The 22,222-nt window shown below is 42.7% G+C and overlaps 1 protein-coding gene across 1 annotated transcript in view; it reads left to right on the top strand.

Annotated features, from left to right (window-relative positions):
• Positions 1-22,222, top strand: part of LOC311034620 (adhesion G protein-coupled receptor L3) — a gene marked incomplete at its 3' end in the record, with an annotated part of 245,238 nt that overhangs the window by 126,573 nt on the left and 96,443 nt on the right. The window contains exons 6-8 of the mRNA XM_084042512.1: positions 5,964-6,067; positions 10,122-10,307; positions 13,306-13,344. Of these exons, the coding sequence (XP_083898638.1) occupies positions 5,964-6,067; positions 10,122-10,307; positions 13,306-13,344 (329 nt within the window). The remainder of the gene's footprint in view (positions 1-5,963; positions 6,068-10,121; positions 10,308-13,305; positions 13,345-22,222) is intronic.

Raw genomic sequence — 22,222 nt, 5'->3', positions numbered from 1 at the left:
ATCTTGGCAGGTCCCAGCCATAGAAGAAGTAGCAATATGCTGCCTTCCATTATTATCAAATAATGAATAATATTTAACCAGCTGTAGCCACGGTTGTCTCAAAGCACACAGAGGAGACAACTTTCAGCCACATGAAATTGAGTCAGACAAGGAGGAGCATTGCTCCATAACCACAGGAATCCTAGCGTCACTAATCTGGGCCATGTCATAATACAGTAGGCGAACGTTCGGCCAAAATGGCAGCTCTACAAGCTCACAACTCATGGCGCGGGGAGTTGTGAGCTTGCAGATCTATTTTTGCCGAATGTTCGCCTATTTTTGGCAAAGTCATTTTGTGAAGAGGGGGTAAAAAAGGAGAGGACAAAGCATAGACCCCCCCGGGGTACCGCAGTCAATGAAGTATATAGGGTTTAAGTGGTTGAATCCATTTCCAAATGGAGCCGCACCTTTAACATGATTAATCCCCCCTCCAAAATACCCTTTGACGTGCCCCCGAGTGTGAAGCCCCGGAAGCCTCTCTGGGCGAAACGTCGGCGTGATCCTCTCCTTTCCCTTTTCTTTATTAAATCTACAGTACGAGGCTGTCAATCTCCTTGTTGTTAAGACGTGGGGCATTGTGAAGCTCTTCACGCCTGATTGTCTGCTGCCTGTCTGCCTGCCGTGAGGTTTTTGTGTTAGTGTTTACACGCCCCTGCAGCCACTCGTTCTCTCCCCTCATTTTCTTTCCTCCCTCCCTCCCTCCCTCCCTCCCTCAGTCCCTGACTCACTGAAGCACGGCTAAAGATAGCTTCACATCGCATCTACAGTACATGGAGGCTGGAAACAAGAAGAAGACACACACGCGCCGCGCACGCTCACGCACACTCACTCTATAACACCAGATCTCCCACATTCTCTCTCTCAGAGGAAACAATTAGTGTAATTAATTCACACTAAACACATTTGCGCGGGGTGCTCTTACAAGGGCTGGTGCACTTTATGTCGTTAAAGGCAGCACCTCGTTTGTTCTCTACCCCCCCCCCCCCACCCCCCCTCACCCACACTCTCTTGTCTTTCTTCTCTCTCTCTCTCTCTCTTTCTAGCCACTACAGAGATCCCGCAAAAACAATGGCGTGAAGAAGAGCCGTCATTAATGCCGGCTTGGCTTTTTCTTTAAAGGGAAACAAACAAAGCCGCCTCCGCGGTGCTGTTTGACAGCTGTCGCCGCTAGATTTGATACATTCACAACTATAGCCCACGGATCATTTCACGAAACGCCAACGTGTAATGGATTGAATGACAATAGCAGACCACAGTCACAGAAGCTCCAGTAGTGAGGCGTTTAGCTTCACCCGAGCGCCACCGTCCGTGAGGCGTTGTTACCTTGCAGATCAGCTTGTGACATCGTACGATGAAGTATAAATTGGACGTTAAACGGTTTCATCTCGTAGTGAATCTTTGTTCTGAACTAGGCTTAAAGGAGGAGTTCACCCCAAAAAAATCTTATTTTCTATCAATTACACACCCCATGAAGCGTTGATTTCATGGATTCATTTTTGTTTTTGTGGCATTCCTAAGACAATAATTTGTCTTAGGAATGACATTCATGAATCTCTTCATGAATGTTTTGTCCACAGACGTTAACAGTATGCAAGCATCAAGATAAGGTGGCTCAAAATGGCTTTTACAGATTGAAGCTTTATGCATAAAGTGGGAACAGGAGTAGTTAACTCATCATTGTTGTCAAGTGCTGGCACATTGACAAATGAAGAGGCATGAATAATACTATTCCTGTAAAGATAATTGGGTGATGTGAACATCACGGGGTTCTGTTGGCAGGAGGCAGAGTACAGTGTGTCTTTTTTTCCCCCTCAAAAGTACTTGCAAATGCAAATGTTGATGTTAACACTAACTGGAAATGGATAAAAAAAAGAAGAGAGGGAAAAATGTGGAGCTTTGTTTTATGCATCTGCTGTCTGCACATTGCAGAAAGTGCTTATGTTACAGGGGGGGGAAAAAAGTCTTAATCTTTTCATTTTTTTTACTTAAAAACTTTTTATTGAGTCACCTGAGGTTTCGGAAGTGACATAATTTTCCTGAAATGTGTGGCTTGAAGTTTAAAATGTCTGTGCTTGAACAGTTGTCAACTCTTATCACGGAGTGGTTGATATCTATGTCGCCTCATCAGTCACACTCGTGCACACACACACACAGACACAGATAAAGCATTGTGAATGCATGCACGGTTGCTGACACACACACACACACACACACACACACACACACACACACCCCGCAAAAACACACATTCATTAGCGGGGGCCGCCGCCAGTTACCCGTGGAGACTTCTCTAAACAGCCATCGCCTGGCTTGATAAGAGGGACACATATACAGCACTTCCTCTCTCCGCGCACCCTTCAAAGCCATTAGTGTCGTCAGACGTCTCTGCCGTACAGAATGCAGATGCATGACTTTCCTCTGCCCGCTCTTTGAAAGTTCTTTGAGAGTTCACCCTATCTGACTCGGCGTTCACCCTCCGCAATTCTGTCCCCTATCTCTCTGTCTCTGTCTCTCTCTCTCTCCATCTGACTGTCTTGCTAATCCATCCCCATTCTGTCGTCCTCGCGCCTTCCGCTCCGTCCTCTCCGTCTAGGACACACCGAGCCCCCTATCTTAACCCATTAAAACCGGGAAAGCACCTGTGTCGTTTTTAGATTTATTCATTCAAAAATAGCAGATATACAAGCTCATAGCGCGGCACCGAGTGCTGCGCTATGAGCTTGCAGATCTGCTATTTTGGAAAAATCGTTAAAAAAACGTTTTAATAGGATTTATAACCTTTTAAGAATCGGACTCAGGCCTTAATGGGTTAACCCATTAAAACCGGGAAAGCACCTGTGCCTTTTTTAGATTTTAACCACTTTAACCATTATATTATACTTTGGCTATTCAAGAATAGCAGATACTGTATACCAGGCCAAGCTCATAGCGCGTCACTTCATGCAGCGCTATGAGCTTGTAGATCTTAGAAGACATTTATAGAATCGGCTTCAGGTCTTTAATGGGTTAAAGCCACCAAAACCGTCCGACGGGGACCGCAGGAGGTAATGATGTGCCAGTCAAACTTGTTATCAGTTAACGTTGGTCGTCCCGCCGAGCCGGATGAGGACATTCTAAAAGTCAGCATGTTTCCCCACAAGCGTCCCCTTTGAGATCTATAAATAAAAAAGTGGATCGTCTGGGTTATATCGAAGGACTTGTAAGAGTAATCATCTCTTTAAGGCTTTGTGTGGTTGGATGGCATTCAAAGCAAAATGCCATGTATCCGCTTTATAAGTCCAATATCTTCCCATTTTGTCTATATTTGCATTGGTTCATCTAAAACAGTGTTTCTCAAAGTGGGGTCCAGGGACTCTCAGGGTTCTTTTAGGGGGTTCTAAATTGACCCGTACAAGTCTGTGACTCTGACAGTATACAAATGGAACCAAATGGACCCTAACGGGTCCATTTGGTTCCATTTGTATACTGTCAGAGTTAAAGGTAGGGTAAGTGATTTGCGTTGGTTAAAATAATTGTTAAATAGCTCTATATTCTGATAGTACTCATTGCTATAGAGTGTTTGTTCAGTAAAAGGAGTCTCCTTGTCTCTCCACCTCTTTATTAATCAGAAAATGCATTTTTGTTTCAGTTTCAGTTTCATTTCCAATTTTATCCAACCAGGACAGAGAACTCAATCAGGATACAGATTAAACAACTTAAATTGGAAGTGATGACACTAAGAAATTAGCAGACAAAATTGGAACTGAAACACTATGCAAATTAAGCTTAAAAATGGGTACTTTCTCCTGATTTGCTGAGATTTTGACACCTACTGAAAAATGTATTTTCTGTTTATTAAAGAGCTAGAGAGACAGGGAGACTCCTGTTACTGCAAAAACACTCTATAGCAATGATTACTATCAGAATATAGTATTTTAACCTTTTAACAAAATACTTTTTGTTTTAAATAAATTGCCCATTATGGGTTCATTTTGGTTACATTTGTATACAGAGTTAAATGAACACTCCGTTACGTGTTCAAAAGGCTAAAGGTCTTCACACACTGGGGGCAAATGTTTCACGTGATGTTGATTCATTCGTACTTTGTTCGCGATGAAAAACCAGCCTAGTTCTGAATAAGTCGGGTTGTTTTATCGGCCTCGTAATAGTCGTGTTCTGTGTGGATGTACTCGTGACACAAACATCAGTCCGAACAAATGTATTTTTGGACGAATTAATCACAAAAAAAAGCAGGAAAGAAAGAAACGCTTGGGGTGTGTAAGGACCTTAAGATGGCTTAGCGAGGTGACGGATGCCCTCGGAGGATTGCTGCCTTGATGAAAAGACTGCTGACTGACAGTCGACCATAATGTGACAAGCATTCTGTTCTCTATGCTTGTCAGATTGGTTTATTCACACCATCTCATGTTCTTTTTTTTTCCATGTATGACGGTTTTAAGGTCGACACGGGGAGGTCGGACAGCCTCTGCAGCAGTTGGAAGCCTATTTGCTGCCCATTGACCACAGGCAGCTGACATGGACTTTTATGTCCTGTGCTTGTTCTTTGGTGTTTGATCGTGCGAGTTTGTAACTGACAAGACAACACTTTGTTCTTCTCCCTTTCACCACGTCTGCAGTCTAAAATATATATGTTTTCCTGGTTCTTCTTTTTAATACCGGATACAAATTCAGACATACATCCACTACATGCTGCATAGTGCCTGTGGTCAAATGAGACTGAGCTGTGAGATCTCAACAAGGCTTTCTCTGAAAGCGCCATTAATTGACCTTTTGCTAATGAACTCTACCATGTCAGTGTTAATTGGAGCTTGGAGTTTGTTGGAGTTCTTGCCTGAGTTGAACTGTCAGACATACTTAATGCATGCAGACACTGTCTGACTTTTAATGATTAAACACAGACGCCGTCTGGGTTACTTCAGACGGCTTCAAGCACCACCTCAAGAAATGATTTAATTTCATCATGACAGATGAAAAGATACCGCCAATTGTGTCTGTGCCACCATTTCCTGTGTGTGCTTATTGTCTGTGGAATGTGGTACTTTTTTAATGCGTAAAATAACATAATTTACATAATTGGCAATCTTCTAAAAATAACATTATTTGCAAGAACCTAAAAATACATTATTTGCTGGATAAAAAAAGAAAAGAAAAAAACAAGATCAAGGTCGGATGTTCTTTCCTCCTGGGAATATATTAACCAGAGCATAACATGGACTACATGTTTGACGTTACACACACACACGCACACGCACACACACACACACACACACACACACACACACTCACACACACACACACACACACACACACACACACACACACACACACACACACACACACACATTCCCAACGTATCTTGTTCCATGGTTATGTGATGTGTTCCTTATGGACATGGTTATGCCCAATGGTGGGAAAAGTACTCAAAGTACCAATACTGCAATATAGAAATACTCTGTTACAAGTAAAAGTCCAGAATTCAAAATTGACTTGAGTAAAAGTACAACAGTATTGGCATCAAAATGTACTGAAAGTACCAGAAGTAAAAGTACTAAAATGTTTGAAAATAGCAGTGAGCTTGCAGATCGGCTATTTTCAAATAGCCTATGTATAAAATAGGGCTAAAGTGGTTAATGTATGTTTCATAATATCATAATTTATGTCTGCAAAGTAACTAGTAACTCAAGTTTTCAAATAATTGTAGTGGAGTAAAAGTACAATATTTGCCTCTGAGAGTAGAAGTAAAAGTATTGGAAATTGGAAATACTCAAGTAAAGTACAAATACCTCAAAATCGTACTTAAGTACATTACTTAAGTACATGTACTTAGTTACTTTCCACCACTGGTTATGCCACATACTCAACCATGTTGAAATGCTAAGGAGGACTAATGTCACTAACCTGCAGTTGATTTCTTTCCTTTCCAGGAGTGGCCCTGTATGCCTGCATGGGTCCAGAAGGCTTCTGGGACGCCCTGGGTCCCGACCTCAGCAACTGTACCTCGCCCTGGGTCAATCACATAAGCCAGAAGGTACCATAAAATGCACTAAACAAAACAAAATTGGGGGTAGCACTGTATTTACTGGAGTATTTTCAAGGGTAAATCTGCAGTGTTCGTTCATTTAACTCTGAATGAAACATTTTTTATTGTGCCACCGAAAGCAGCATAAAAAAAGCAAACTGGATGTGTCTTTAATGACATTTTGCTGTTCAGATTTTTTATGCATGTGCTGAATATGTGTAGAGTCAAGTGTTTTCATGTGAAAACGGCCTCTTTTTCTTCTCTGCTGAACCTTCTCCGTGGCTGAAGGTTAGAAACTGAACACACGCGCCTTTGAGTCAAGGACAATTCTTGTCCTAAATGGGCTGCAGAGTTGTTGTTGTTTTTATGTAGAGATTTATTCATTTATTTTGGTGCATTTTTCTTTTCACCACTGGAAGTTAATTAGTGGATTATTGTTATTTAATGGCTGGATGTTGTATTGAATATGGAGTGCAGACAGGGTTATCAGTACCCTGTCTGCCTCTGGGACTGTCTGTTGGGAACACTGCGTCTGTAAGGGCTGATACAACAGTAATGGACAATAAACCATCTGCATAATCAACATAAGTTTTAGCATTTTACAGCTTCCCTTAAGCCCAAATGGTTTGTACTGTACAGTATCTCATCTTGAGAGGCAAGTTCCTGTGCACAGCCCCTACACGAGGCGGTCTGCGTTTAAATCTATAATGCAATCGCGTTGAAAGCAAGGGGATGGTTACTGGGCCGAAAGTGAACAATGGCGGCTCGATCGGCTGTTTATGAATTGCAGACAAGCGTTTGAGAATGCTCTCCGAGAAACCCCCAGGACCCCGAGGCGCGCAACGCAATAACACTTACGATCTGCTACACGCGGCGCAAAGCTCAGCCCATTAAGCAAAAGGCGGTTTGCAGATATAGATTGAGAATGCAGGGGAAGACAGGAGAGAGAGAGGAAGTACAGTATCGGTTGCATATCTACGCGGCACAATGTCATTTGATTGAGCACTGCAATAAAAAGCCACAGCAGGACCAGTTGTTTGGAAATATTAACTACACCAAAGTGCCTCTTTGAGCCGAACTCGATATAGAGTCACTTCTACTGTTGACATTCTGTTGCCTGACTTCGGAAGTGATGAACAGACAATGCATTAATTATTAATGAAAGCGTTATGAATCTTTTTAAGCAAATTACATACCAGCAATGTGCCCCGACGCTGCCCTTCATCCCTCTTTGTCGCCGTGGAGACAGGTAGATGTTAATAACGCCCAGACTGTCGGCTGCGTGCCGTAAATTCTGGCGGGAAGTTTTATATGTATTTATTTATTTCATTATTCGCCTTAACCCATTCAATCCGGGGGACGCATCGCTGTCATTTTTAAGATTTCTTTAGGCGATATCAAAAGATATCAGATATACAAGTTCATAGCACGGCACAGAGTGCCGTGCTATGAACTTGTAGATCTGCTATTTTTTGAAAAATCGTGAAGAATTTGTGCAATTATTTAAATACATATATATATATTTTTAAAGCGAACATAACTCAAATCTTTGCTTCTGGGAGATCCCTGGAAACAAATATTTTACAAATGTTCCCTTAAAAATATATATATATTAAAAGATTTGCACACATTTTCACGATTTAAAAAAAAAAAAAAGCAGATCTGCTATTTTTAGCGGCGCCAGCCGCTCTATACCTTTAGGTATAGAGCGGTAGCCCTCTATACCTGGCTTTTGCGTCAACGTTCTGATTGGTCAGACACGTCAACAAAGTGATTGGTCAAGCTTCACGTGACACGTGGCTATAAACACATTATAAACACTTATTGATGACAAAATGTATCAAAGGCGCCGCTACCTTCACACAGGTGTGATTTTTTTGAATAGCCCAAAGAAATCTAAAAAAGGACATAGATTCTTTCCCAGTCTAAATGGGTTCATTCATATTTTTTAGCCTGTCGTGTATGAGTCATTTGGTGAAAAGGCAAATGTACAAGCTCACAACACGACACATTGAGAGCTTGTAGTTCGGCAATTTTTGGTGAAGAGAATTGGTGTAGAGTGAAAAAAGGAAGTATTGTATAGAGGCCTGGGGGAGCCTGCAGTCAATTAAGTATATAGGGCTTAAGTGGTTAAAGGGATAGTTCATCCTCAAAATGACTTTTTTTCCTATCAATTAGTCACCCCATGGAGACTTGAATTCATGGATACTTTTTTGTTTTTGTCTCATTCCTAAACCAATAATTTGATGACCGGCAGCGGTTCTGGTAGGAGACACAAAAGAGTCTCCTTTGTGTCTCCTACCGGAACCGCTGCCTACCGGTCCGCTGGTCATCAAATTATTGGCTTAGGAATGCGACAAAAACTAAAACTATCCATGAATTCAAGTCTCCGTGGGGTGACTAATTGATAGAAAAATATATTTTTTTGGGTGAACTATCCCTTTAAGCTACTGTAGTAGTGTATACAAGTAAAAGGAAACACACACATACGCACACACCACTTGTCATTGTCTCTTTTGTGGTGCTGGGAATCAAGGCCATTCTAAAGAATGAGGAGTTCTCGCACACACTTCCTCTCTGCATTTATGTAGTGACATTTCAGTCATAAGGTCCTTTCTCAAGGCCATCTTGAGAAATAACTTGTGACTGAAACGTCAAGCTTTTCTTTAAGAAATACCAGAGATGGTAAGTGTGTGCGTGAATTGCCTCCTCTTACTTACTGTACAACATCCACTGACGTGAAAGAGGAAAAGTGTTTTTTTGCACGTATCAGACAGTGCAATCATTACAATTGGGAGGCTATTAGTGTCTTGAATCTCATATGAATTGAAAACTCTGACATAAAAAGGCTGACATAAAATGGGCCTCTGCAATATTGTTACTCTTTTTTCCAGGTGGACAGGCGTTTTGTAATTCAAAACGCCAGGAGACACAATGCAAACTGCTTAGAAGAGCTTTTTTGGGCAAATGGAGAGTCTCATTAGCCAATAAACTCTGTTGCTGGAAGAGAAATGTAATTAAATCTTTCTCACTCCTCGATTTAATGGCACGGCACACAGCACAACTAAGTGGTTCATCTAGGAGGTATTATAATTTGCACTATGATGCTCTCTGAAATGACCATGTACCCTCTCTTGAGGAATGGGAACTGCTTCCAGGGAGAACATGGGTGGGTGTACCGTATACTGTAGAAGAGACAGAGAAAGAGAGACAGTCAGTCCTGAATATGAAAAGCAAAAGGATAGACTGAGAGAGAGAGAAAAGTGTATGAAATGTTGTACACGGTGAAAAGGGTAAGTGTAGTGAGGAAAAAGTACATGAAAGATTGACAAAAGAAAATGCCTTAGGTTCACTAATGTGAAATAGGCTAGAATAAATCGTTGACGGTTTCATCACAATCCTTGCCAGAGCCAAAGCAGTCACATATATACTGTAAGCTTCCTAATGTCAGAAAAAATGAATATCAAACAGACTCCATCCTCTGCGTATGACATATGCACCCCTTCCCCTAAGCAACAGCGCCATCCATTAGTTTCATAATGGTGAAACGCTATCTGGGGAAATTCTTTCAATAGTTGACTTTATAATTGCTTCCAGATACGGTATTGGCCCTTGTGTGCCTTCACTTGAGAACCACCTCACCTAATAATTGCATGCAATACAGTGAGGCAATCAGGGAACGCGTATCGGCTAAACGGCGTCCGTTTTAAAGCACTCCACATTTGTATATTGCAATTTGTCATATTTTCAAATTGTGTATGTTGAGAGTAATGAGGTCACGCCGGAGTGAGTCGGCGGGGATATTAGGCGAGTGTACATTTGCATTTGGTTGCAGATGAATGTTTTGAAGCCAACCTATCACGACACATCGGGGGTTAGTGTACATTACATAAATGATACCTCGTCATACGACCGCGTCTGTTCTCGGAATTAACTTTCAACGACCAGGTATAAATTAGACGCTGAGACAGTAGAGTCATCCTGCTCACTTATGCAAAGAGGATCTGATACATTTACCAAGTCACATACGTTTGATGGTGTAATCTCTTTCTTTTAACTTCAGATAAAAGCCGGCGAGACTGCAGCGGTCATCGCCAGGGAGCTGGCGGAGCAAACCAAGAGTCACCTTCAGGCGGGGGACATCACCTACACGGTCAAGGCCATGGTGCAGCTGGTCGACCTTCTGGACGTGCAGCTGAGGAACCTCACCCCAGGTGGCAAAGACAGCGCAGCCCGCAGCCTCAACAAGGTGCTGAGCCGGTTTCATAATTTCAAGAGGCACTCGTTTTACCCCCGTCATCTCCCTCCCCCCTTTAGAAGTGGTGATCTGACGCTAGCTGACAGGTGGTATAAACATGACCTGCAGGGTTGCCAACCTATTGCCTCACCTATCCACAGTGTTCAGATCATCACTTTATGAGGGAGCAGGGATGGAATAAAGATGGGATATTACGATGACCCGATTTGACGTTGAGGAGAGGGCCACCCGAGTGTGCCCGAGTTAACATCTTCATTGGAGCCTGTCCGATACTTCGGTTATTATTTATTATTTTGACGACATTGGTATATCATAATATGCAATTATGCAGCCTGTGCAACGGCCTGTGTCCCGATCATTACAGGCAAATCAATTGTAGATCTACAACCTCACAACATGTCAAAACATAGAACTGCTATTTTTGCATTAAATACTGTCAACTAGAAACTTTAAACTATTTTCTATTCAAATTGAACACAAAATGTTGCACTTTTTGACAAAATCTCAGTCAAAACATTGGTAATGGGTGGTCTAGGACTTCAAAACAGGGCTATGCATTGGATCCAAATATTGGTCGGGCTCAAACTCTGGAAGTTTTGTGAGGCTTGGAAGTTTATAAACCTGTCAAATGACTTCAATCCAGTCAAGCATGAGCACTGGGTGTTATTTTAATGATCCCACTCTTCGGTCTTCCACTGTCAGATAAAATGATCTCTACATTTTTCCTGTGGTCTGTTGCCTAAGAAAAGACGTCCTTACATTGCAGGGGATTTTTTTATGAAGCACAGAACCGCCTTTCATTGAAGTATCAAGTATCACTTTCACTTTTATATAGTTCGATATCTTCTTTTTTTATGTCGTCCATGCTATATGTTGGGCTCCTGCAAAGCCCAATTCAACAATTTGATTCTTACTAACAGGACAGGGGAATATTTCACTGGATTCTATCCAAGCTCATGGAGTGCAGCTTGTCCCTTTTTTTCTTTTTTTTGCTGCACTCCGAGCTAATGCAATTATTCCCCAATTCGCAGCCGTGCACACCGAAGGGGCACCGAGGCGAGACAAGCTAAAATAATACATTCTGTCTGCCGCACAGCTGACAGAAAAGCAAACATCAGTGAAATCCAAAATGTCAGCCGTTAATTTGTTGGAGCGGCTTCACTTGTAGTGGAACAAGAACACCTGTTCCCGGCTAGCTCTTTCTGCCTTTTATTTCATCGCCACGGCAGACCCAGATGTCCCCATTGAGATTTTAGTGCCAGTTTTCTCCATCGAGAGGAAGGCAGTAAAGATGGCCGAGGGGGCTCCAAAGAGAACCTGATGAACAAATTTGCATTGACGAGCACGTAGAGTTTATAATTACTGATAGAAAGACAAACAGCATTGTAAGGTTTACAGTCAAGTGAGAGAAGATTGTTCTGGGCTACATTATTTTTATCACATAATGACCATACTCTGATGAGGAATCAGCAAGGGGGTTAAAGCAAGCAGGTTGATAGAGAAAGAGAATGAGGCTTCAAAGCCCCAAAAATGACAAATACCGGTACAATTGATCAAGGTCTTGTGTCATGGCGTTCTGTCCTGTCCATCCCCAAAAACGACCATGGTCTAAATGTCAGAAATCCTTAGCTCTCTCCTCTACTGGCAGCGACTGGTGTTTTAACCTCCGAATTCAATCATTCTGACACAATCTGCAAAGAGCTAAGCAAATTAAAGATGCCTTTGATAGTGGAGCACAATGCTCTCCGCCGGCAGACAAAAGGAACACGATTGAGTTGGCAAACGTTGGCAAGATGCTCGGCGCTGTTTCCATGATCAAAGGCTAGCTCGCTAACGGGAACACTTCCATGAGAGTGGGTTGTAATGTGGACCAAGAGAGGCTCTTTATGGGATGATTGTGCTCTTGGTGGTTCAATCCATATTGACGTCCACATGCTGCCACCAAGTGTCCCCCCTAAGCAACTCCCGAGCAGCTAGTTTGTTACCGACTCTACCTGGGCATCTTTCGAAAAAAGAAAGCAGCCCTTTGATGACGTAACTTTTGTAGAACTTGCGTCAGTGGCGTGCACAGACATTTTGAGGGGCAGGTGCTCAAGTAAATTATACTTTTTTTTGTTTACTTGGTCAGCTCTTTTTTCCCTCTGCACCTATACCTCTTTGCCAGAAATAGCCGATCTACAAGCCCACAACGCCTCGCAGCGCGAGGCGTTGTGGGCTTGTAGATCTGCTATTTTTGGCTAAAGTTCTCCTCAGAAAAGGGATGCTAGGTTTCGAGTGGTTATGGTAAAAAGAAAAATCATATCACATAAAGATTTGGCGGACCCCCTGTAGTAACTCTGAGGACCCCCTAGGGGTCCCGGACCCCCTGTTGAAGACCCCTGCTGTAAACTGGGCACACTTCTGGTCATGAGGGCAAAGGGCAGGTGCTCTAGCACCACCTAGAGTCTATCTGTGCACGTCCCTGGAACTTGCGTAAAAGTGGATCACTCCAAGAGAGCCCTTCCTCTAGCTAGCACACTGAATTGGCCTGCAAATGTCAGCTATCCTCATTTATACTAAGCTCTTTTTTAGCATTATACTGTAGCCCTCCTGCTGCAGTGACAGAGGTTTCTAGGTTAAATAGTTCTCCTTAGTTCAACGCCCCACCCCCTCCACCCCCTCCGCCCCCCCTCCACAAACCCTCACTGGTAATGGTAACCTTGAAACTCCACTTAAAAGAGCAGCAGTGTCTCACAGGCCTAATTCCCACTTGGGCTGCGTGAGTCATTTTGGTGCTAATTAACACAAGCGTCTCCACGCTAGTTTTCCTAGATATGGCATAATTAATGTATGTGTATGTGGCTTTCTGCACAGTTTATGTAAAATGAGTAGCACTTAACATGTAAGGGTCCAAGACGATTGCATCTTATTTGCATTTCAAGCCACTGGAAATTGTTCTTGAATTGTTGGTCTTTTTGCTAATGCTTTACATTTCTCTTGGGGTTTGCAGCTCCAGAAGCGAGAACGCTCGTGCCGGTTTTATGTTCAGGTATTTGGATTTAATCTCGGAACAAACGTTCCTCATTTTGTACCCCATCCCCATGTTTTCATTGTGCATCGTGCCTCGCTTGCCACATCTAACCCCCCATCCTCCATTTTAATGGTTATATCTGAAATTTTACCCTTTTTGAAATGGGCGGAAAAGTTGCAACGTCAGTTAAAACTTATACCTCTCTTGACCACATCCTATTTCTCCACTGATGTTAATGTTTCATCAAAGGGTCAGATTTCATTGACGCCATATCCTCATTCCTGCCAAAATGTCCATCCTTTATACTAAATAAGTGACATCACTTACTCTGCATGTAAAGTGTGTTCCTTTCTTCCTGTTCAAATGTTTTTGACCTTCCTGTGGAATTACCCCCCCCCCCCCCAAATTGTTTTTAAAAGGCAATGCCAAAATTATGAAGGTAGATGACCTCTGTATTTTTGCATACAGTACATGTGTCACACACACACATGAGAGCTGTGGTCAACGATAATCCTGTAACACATGCACATGCACATGCACATGCACATGCACATGCACATGCACATGCACATGCACATGCACATGCACATGCACATGCACATGCACCCATGCACCCATGCACCCATGCACATCCACATGCACTGTCTCTCAAACGCACGCACGCACGCACACACAATTGAGTAATGAGATATGCTTAAGAGCCAAAAAAGTGACCTCATTATGCCCCACCAAGTCACAACTTACTCCATAACTTCTCAGTCAGCCAAAACTCAAGAGTGTTGTGGCTCTCCATGATACATAATGTATATGTGTCCCAATTTATGTGGGTCTCCTCCTCTCTCTCTCTCTCTCTCTCTCTCTCTCTCTCTCTCTCTCTCTCTCTCTCTCTCTCTCTCTCTCTCTCTCTCTCTCTCTCTCTCTCTCTCTGTCTGTCTCTCGGTCTCTCTACTCAAGCCATTTCTCGAGCTACTGAGTAGTTTTGTTATCCCTGGGTTGTCATTTAGCTGTCATCACAATCGCGTCTACCTAGAGGAGAGAGAAGTGCAGGGACGAGCTGACATCCCCCTATCTCTCCCACAGATGGCTCCCATAAAGCCTCACATTAGAGCCAGATGTTGTCTTATATGTATGCACCGCAGCATTCGTGTTAAGCAACACGTTTTCTGATTGTTCTGGATCCCTCCGAGGCATGTTGGAAGCCACTTAAATATGCATGGGCGGGCGATTGCACACATGGCAGCCGAGGGGAATACTGTACAGTGCATGCGTGTTGTTGGGGTGTTGATGATGGATTGACATGGATCTTAATTTTGGGTTTGCAAGTGCAGTATAGCCGGTTTACTGGTGGTGTTTTTAGCATGCAAACTGCAAATGGCGGTGATCTCCAAGATGACGCAAATTGTTTAGGGAACCAGTATTTTCAACTCCACGTTCTCTCTTCAGAACTTCATTACAGATAGCTACTACAATCATATTCCATAATGAATTAGCAGTCTAAGCAGTGAGCTACATTTTAGAATTTCTTATTTGTTAATTGGCTCCTCAAGTACATGCCCGTGTGTGTGTGTGTGTGTCTGTCTGTCTGTCTGTCTGTCTGTCTGTCTGTCTGTCTGTCTGTCTGTCTGTGTAGATGTACAGCAAGCACGTGTACTGTATATAATGTGTACATTCACAACCCTCGACCCATGCCACCAGTCCTGTCCTACTGACCCCTCCTCTCCTGTCTGGGGACTGACAGCTCCCAACAAAAGCCCGAGCACTTTCGCTTGACGAGCTGGAATAATGGAACAACATCTGCCACCTTCAGTAAACACGGGCATTGACTGCAAGTGTCGCCGTGCAGGCTTTGAGGGACTTCCATTGATTAGGGAAATGGTGGCAATGTTTTCTCCAATGCATCCCGCCCAAAGCCCCCCCCCCCCCCCCTTCCCCTCGGTGGTCGATGTATAAGTGGGATTAGTGAAGGCATACAAAACAAATGTATGGAGTGCCTTCCTCTCTGCTCAGACTCGAGCGCCGGTAAGAGCCCCACGGCTGATTTCACCGCTGTGTGAAAGGAAAACGAGAATGAAGCAGAACGGCGAGAGACCACAATGGGAGCTCTTAATGGCGCTCTGTGCCAAACGGCTCGGGCAGAGACGATCCGCCGGTCGCGGGCGCATTGATGGGTTAGTAGTGGGATCAATAATCAGGTATGCAGCGGCGGTAGTAAGCATGCTCGTTACCCCCAGCAGTTAATTGGTAGTTTGGAGGACGGAGCAGGTGTTTGTTCCATAATGGAGATGAGAAGGGACGGTGGTGTGTCTTCTTGATTGAGGGCATCTGTCTTGTTTATCTCTTTAAGACCGGGAACGCATCTGTGTGTCATTTTTTTGATTTCTACATGAGCTTGTAGATCTGCTATTTTTGAAAAATCCTGAAAAGTTGCGCAAATATTTTAAAAGAAATTGGCGGACATTTGTATCTCAAATCTTTGCTTTTGGGGGTTCCTGGAACTAAATATTTTACAAATGTTCGCTTTAGAAAATATATAATCCAAGATTTTGCCACACATTTTCACGATTTTTCAAAAATAGCAGATCTACAAGCTCATAGCGCGGCACTCGGTGCCGCACTATGAGCTTGTAGATCTGCTATTCTTTAATAGCTCAAAGAAATCTAAAATGACACAGATGCGTCCCCGGATTGAATGGGTTATACACATTGGAGTGGATGGCACGTTGGCCTGCTGATGTGTCTGTATCCGTCTATAGACTCATCAGGGACTTTCAATGCAAAATGGGGTTCGTGGTTGCATTCCAATTGCACGTTCACACAGAATTCAACCTACAAGCAATCTCATTCTGCAAGGCGATGCTATACAGGAGACGTTGTTTAGCTCCAACTCCCCCTGTGCTGTAACCTTACTTTTCTTGGTTGTTTGTAAACAGCAATGTCTGCTTCATGCAGTGGCTAATTTGGCCATGGTTCGGCCATTATACAGAGACACTGTATTGAATTCTCTAACACAGGAAGCAAGCGACTCCGTGGTTCCCCTGTAGGAATGTTTATCTCATAAAAAGCCTTGTGCTCTTTGAATTTGACACAAACGTGATCAAAAATGGAGCCTGTCCTTCTGTGTGCCTTTTGGTCGTGTTAGCCGCAGCTTGTTTGCGGAACCACTGACATCACAGTTGGCCAATTAACGCGATTATGCCCATGCTGGGCTCAACTAAAGTCAAATTATCCTGCTAAAAAATTGCCTATGCCTTCCAGGCCAGCATTGTTTTGTGATCACTGTTCATTCAGCAAGTTACAAGCAAGGGGGTGTGAGGTTTATGTTATGTTATGAATTTCCCCGTGCCCTCCTATTTGATGTCAGTCCGGGTATAAAAAATGGATAGAAATTGTAACTCCTGCTGCAGCAAGGGGTCATAAACCAGGACTTTTGTGGAGTACAGGGGGGGGGGGATATTGGGCTCTGACCCCTCTTTGAAATGACAACCCCTCCTGTCCAAAGGAGACCAGTGGGGTAGTCTTTTGAGTGTGGCAATGACCTCAGAGGACTGTAATGAGATTATAAACTTTTATTGGGAGCCAATTTGTAAAAAGATGAGGTTTGTTAAGATGACCACAGTCACATAGGGACCTGTATTCTCTGCAGCTGGCCTGCAAAGCACAGACCTCCATGTGAATGTGCTACAGTATGTCTACAATACAATCAACTAACTGAAGAAAGATGGAAAAAATATATTTTTTTTTCCAAATTGTAAAAAAAAACAAAAAAACAACCTCACGTTTTGTGAATCACGTTTACACACCGCCTCCGAATAATACATAATACAATACAATACATGCATAATCTTGCGTGTGCATTTATTATTATATTTATTATCATCTTCTGAGCCTCAGGGTTTATTTGTTACTCACTCATACAGGAACATGCGTAGCATGTTCCGCAACATTTTGCTAACAACAGCAATAAAGATAATAGTACAGTAACTATAACTAGACTGGATTTTAATGAATTGGGGGAAAAGAACAAAGAGAAAGCGCTGCGCAACTATGTGAAAAGGACATTTATTGTGTGCTGGCTGTTTTCTCAGTAAAAAAAAAAGAACAAGACAAATCAGATATGGTAAAGTAAGTAAAAAATAGGCAGGACACACACTGAAAAAAGCAATTTTATTTGTTTATGTTTTCTGTCCGCTTCCTGAGTCCTGAGCCGCGGGCTTTGAGAACCCTCAGATGCTTGCCAGTCTCTTACAAACAGTCCGTTTACTGGAATTGTGTTTGTCCTTCACAATCCGTTTTGCCCTCCTCAAACACCTGCTCTCATAACAGTATGCGTTCCCGCAGGGACGAGAGCGAGCTCCCCGTGGTGCACTCGGCCGACCTCGCCGCCTTATAGAACTATAGCAGATCCTGGGAGCAGCTAATTCCCATACCATACAGTGATGGCCTCGGTCAGGATGCACTGAGTGGTGGCAGAATAGAGGGATTTCACTTCAGCACCATCTCTGACAACCCTGAATGTCATCGACAGCCTGAGGTGGTGCAGGCTTTGTCATCATTAAGTGTCATGTTGCGTTGGGGATCCTCAAACGGAAAAAAACAAAACAAAAAAACAAGCACTGTGACTAGCAAGTGAAATGCCTTCAGTAAATAAGTATATTATGAATATAACAAATAAAACTTACACCCACCCACCCACACACACCACCAAACAAGATAGATAGCCGACGGAGAGAACAAGACTTGCCACCTTGTTTGCTTTTTTCCCCCCCCCCCACCCTGTGATGAAATCTCACCTCAGGCGAGACAAAACCGAGTGCGAGAAAAAAAGCGAGCAGCGGGTGTGAAGAGGAAGTGAGGTGGAAGGGAAGTGGAAGGTCTGTGAAATGCCTGGCAGGCCCAGCCTAGCTCAGCCAGAGGGTGAAGAGAGAGAGAGAGAGAGAGAGAGAGAGAGAGAGAGGAGGAGGAGGGGAGTTCGACATCAGCCAGAATCAATTCTCCCGACCCCCAGAGTTCATCTCATCAATCAGCACACACACAGGTTGTGCTGGACGGGCGCCAGGCTTACACTAATACCACCAGCCTCTCTCCCTTTCCTGTCTCCTCCACGGTGTATAAATGGCCCGCGTGATGCAACGCTTCTCGCCCCCCAGCCGTCATTCCGTGTTCCAGCTGGAACATTACAGCGGCGAGGCGAGCCCGACAATTAGCATTTCCTAGTGTAGGAAGAAAGGAGAGAAAAAAAAACAGGATATATGTTATTATGTTATGTCTGTTTGGTTTGAGTCTATCAGTAGGAGGAAGCAGTGGTGGAAAAAGTACTCAAATGTTTTACTTATGTAAAAGTACCAATACTGCAATATAAAAATACTCTGATACTGTACAAGTAAAAGTCCAGAATTCAAAATGTACTTGAGTAAAAGTACAAATGTATTGGTATCAAAATGTACTTGAAGTGCCAAAAAAGTACTAAAATGTTTGAAAATAGCAGATCTACAAGCTCACAACACGTCGTGATGCGACGCGTTGTGAGCTTGTAGATCGGCTATTTTCAAATAGCCTATGTATAAAATAGGGTTAAAGTTGTTAACGCATGTTTTATAATATAATGATTTATATCTACAAAATAACTAGTAACTAAAGTGTTCAAATAATTGTAGTGGAGTAAAAGTACAATATTTGCCTCTGAGATGTAGTGGAGTAGAAGTAAAAGTATTGGAAATTGGAAATACTCAAGTAAAGTACAAATACCTAAAAAATTGTACTTAAGTACAGTACTTAAGTAAATGTACTTAGTTACTTTACACCACTGAGGAGGAAGTAATGGTAACAAGCAAAAAAAAAAGAAAAGAAAAGACATCCCACATACTGTGTAGCTGTTGGGGAGTTTGAAGCAGTAGAGTGTGCTGGTACTTATGACAGATGGAGTAGCAGTGTGGATACACAGCGTTAAGCCAGCCAGACTCCATAGACTGTGGTGAATGGTGGTGGCAGTGTGTCTGTCGCTCACTGGAGGGAAATGAGAGGCTTTTGGTTTGAGAGGTGTGTGTGTGTGCGTGTGTGTGTGCGTGTGCGTGCATGCGTGCGTGTCAAACGGCAAACACCTGCAAATCCCTGTTGGTATTCACTATTCTCTGGTCAAATCTTGCCAGACGTTCGAAACGAACTGCGTGGCTCCCATGTGGATCTTGCACTTCACGTGGCTAGAGTCATCTATGACGTCGGTGGTCTATGACGTATCTATGACATAATGACTCCACATTTGGCCAAAGTTTATGCCCAATCTGAACCCCTTCCTGACTTCCATAACCAGTTTTAAGTTAATGAACTTTAAAATACTTGCCGTTGGTCGGTCTAGCGATTTGCAAGATTATGTCCACTCCATACAGACAGACAGACCTGCTCTACAGTATGTTCAGATTCAGAATGTTAAGTATGAAAGTATTCATATCATGAATTTAAGGTGAGCCAGAATCCTTCATTTGAAGTATAATTGACAAGATTAACACTATTCATTGATAAGATACACACTTTATTGAGGTACTGTATGACATTGAGAGTTAATTGAAAATGCCTCGCTCACATTTCTTCTCTGTATCCTGGAGGGGGGTGGGCATGTTTTTAATTCACAGTAAAACCTGGACTGAGTGTTAATTTAACTGATACGATTGCTCACCTTGATTCTCCGCATAAGGCGTTGTGTGTCTTCTCTCAATGACATAATGGTACTGTAGAAGCCCCAATTGTTCATGGACACAGCCTATAATTAGGTTAATGTATTTCGAATGCTATTTTCTCCCCGCACATTACCATACTGCAGGGCTGTTCTGTCCCAGAGGCACATGGGAAATCACCCGTATTCAAATGGCTAGATATCCAGTTGTGCCCTGTTACTGTGAATCACATAGAAACATTTGTTTCATAACATGCAGGAATGTAAAAAACAGAAAGTCATTCTCCAAATGAATAACGATGCACAAAATCGGTGCCCATAAATAATGTAATAAAAACATAAACTACCATCCCACTTAACCACATGAACACGAGTGTCCCTATTCTGGGGGCGAACATTAGGCGAAAATCTACAATCTATGAGCCGAACTACAAGCTGACAATGCGTCTTGTGTTCTACTCCACTACATCTCAGAGGCAAATATTGTACGTTTACTCCACTACAATGATTTGAAAACTTTAGTTACTTTTCAGATATAAATTATGATATTATGAAACGTACATGAACCACTTTAGCCCTATTTTATACATAGGCTATTTGAAAATAGCCGATCTACAAGCTCACAACACGACGCGTTGTGAGCTTGTAGTTTTTCCACCACTGCCCCTGCGGGACCCTGGTCAACAAAGTACAGGATTTAAGTGGTTAAAACACTTGAAGTACACTTAAGTATGTTAAAACACTTGAAAGGAGAGGAAGTGGGGTTGTCTCCAGCATATAGCAATCTATTTGTTCAATACTGTAAGCCTGGCTAATGGCAGGTTGGACAGATCATAGAATGTGAATAACCTACATAGAACACAGAATGCAAATACTGTAGGTTCAGGAATCATTTATCTTCCTAACAGATGTACATATATATTTCTACATACAGTATGATCTGTAGCTAATGAAGCATCCAGTTTTATGAATATCGAGAAAGGACACTTCCCATGTTCAAATTCATTTCCAAGTTAAAGTTTGTACCTGTATGTAATAGACACTAATGCACATACGGGGGGTCTGGGAACGCTCAGGGGTCCTTTAGGGGGGTTCCCAGCTAAACAATTAATAGTAAAAGTATAATTACTGTAACTAAATAATGGACCCTTTTTTATCTGTATCTGAAAGGGTCTGATATGACCCTTATGGGTCCATTTGTTTCTATTTGTACACTCTCTGAGTTATGGGGGTCTTCTTTGGCCTAATGCATACAAATCTGGGGGTCCTGTGTCCTGGGTAAAACGTTTGAGAACCACTGCTATAGACCAGGCACCCATAAGGTGGGATATTCAACTGGGCCACATGAGTCGTGTGCACTCCGAGAGCAAGTCCCATTGAAATGAATAGGCGACCATTTTCCTGTACTCTACAGTGCCTCATCCAGTCATTTTAATACATCCAAGCTGGCTACACTGCCACACTCAAGACTTTACTATGCACACTGTATAGCATTGAGAGTAAATTGAAAATGCCTCAATCACATGCAGTACATTTCTCCTCTATCCTGGCGCAGAGGGGTATTTTTTACTACCCAGTAAAACCTGGGCTGAGTGTTAATTTTACTGACAAGATCGCTCAGCTTGACTCTCTGCATAAGGCAGAGAGTGAAGCCTTGTCTTCTCTCAGTGACGTGATAGTAGAATCCCCAATTGTTCACGCACGCGGCCTTTAATTAGGTTAATGTAGCCTATTTCAAATGCTATTTTTTCCCCCCGCACACATTACCATACTGGCTGTTCCGTCACAGTATTCAAAGTGGTTAGACAGCCAGATGTTTCCCGTTACTGTAAATGTATTAAAACATAAAATTTGAATTTCATGTCTGCCACAGTTAAAATCAATCTTCATTTTACCCTGGTTTAAGTGGAGCAGAATACTGTACACATAGTCATATATTCATAACATAATTATGGGCACATAGCCAATAAAGCAATTTAATGACTTAATATCAAAAACAAATAATTGGTTCTGCATTCATTTGGTGTATCCCTAATCCCCTACCTAATCCATTCTCATGTATATTCCTCATTAGTTTAGTGATCCATCAACCAGGTACTGAGAGTGCAGAAATGTACCATTACAGGTCCACTTTTACACTAAGAGTTTACAGTGTACCTGTGTGTGCATTTGATGTTCTTTTCCTTTGTTCTGTTTAAGAGCCTCCCCTGTGAAACCATGCAGTTCCCC

The sequence above is a fragment of the Gymnoscopelus microlampas genome, assembly GCF_963454915.1.
Source record: "Gymnoscopelus microlampas genome assembly, chromosome: 19".
Lineage (NCBI taxonomy): Eukaryota > Metazoa > Chordata > Actinopteri > Myctophiformes > Myctophidae > Gymnoscopelus > Gymnoscopelus microlampas.
The sequence above is the reverse complement of the archived record's forward strand: the minus strand, read 5'-3'. Positions and strand labels throughout refer to the sequence as shown.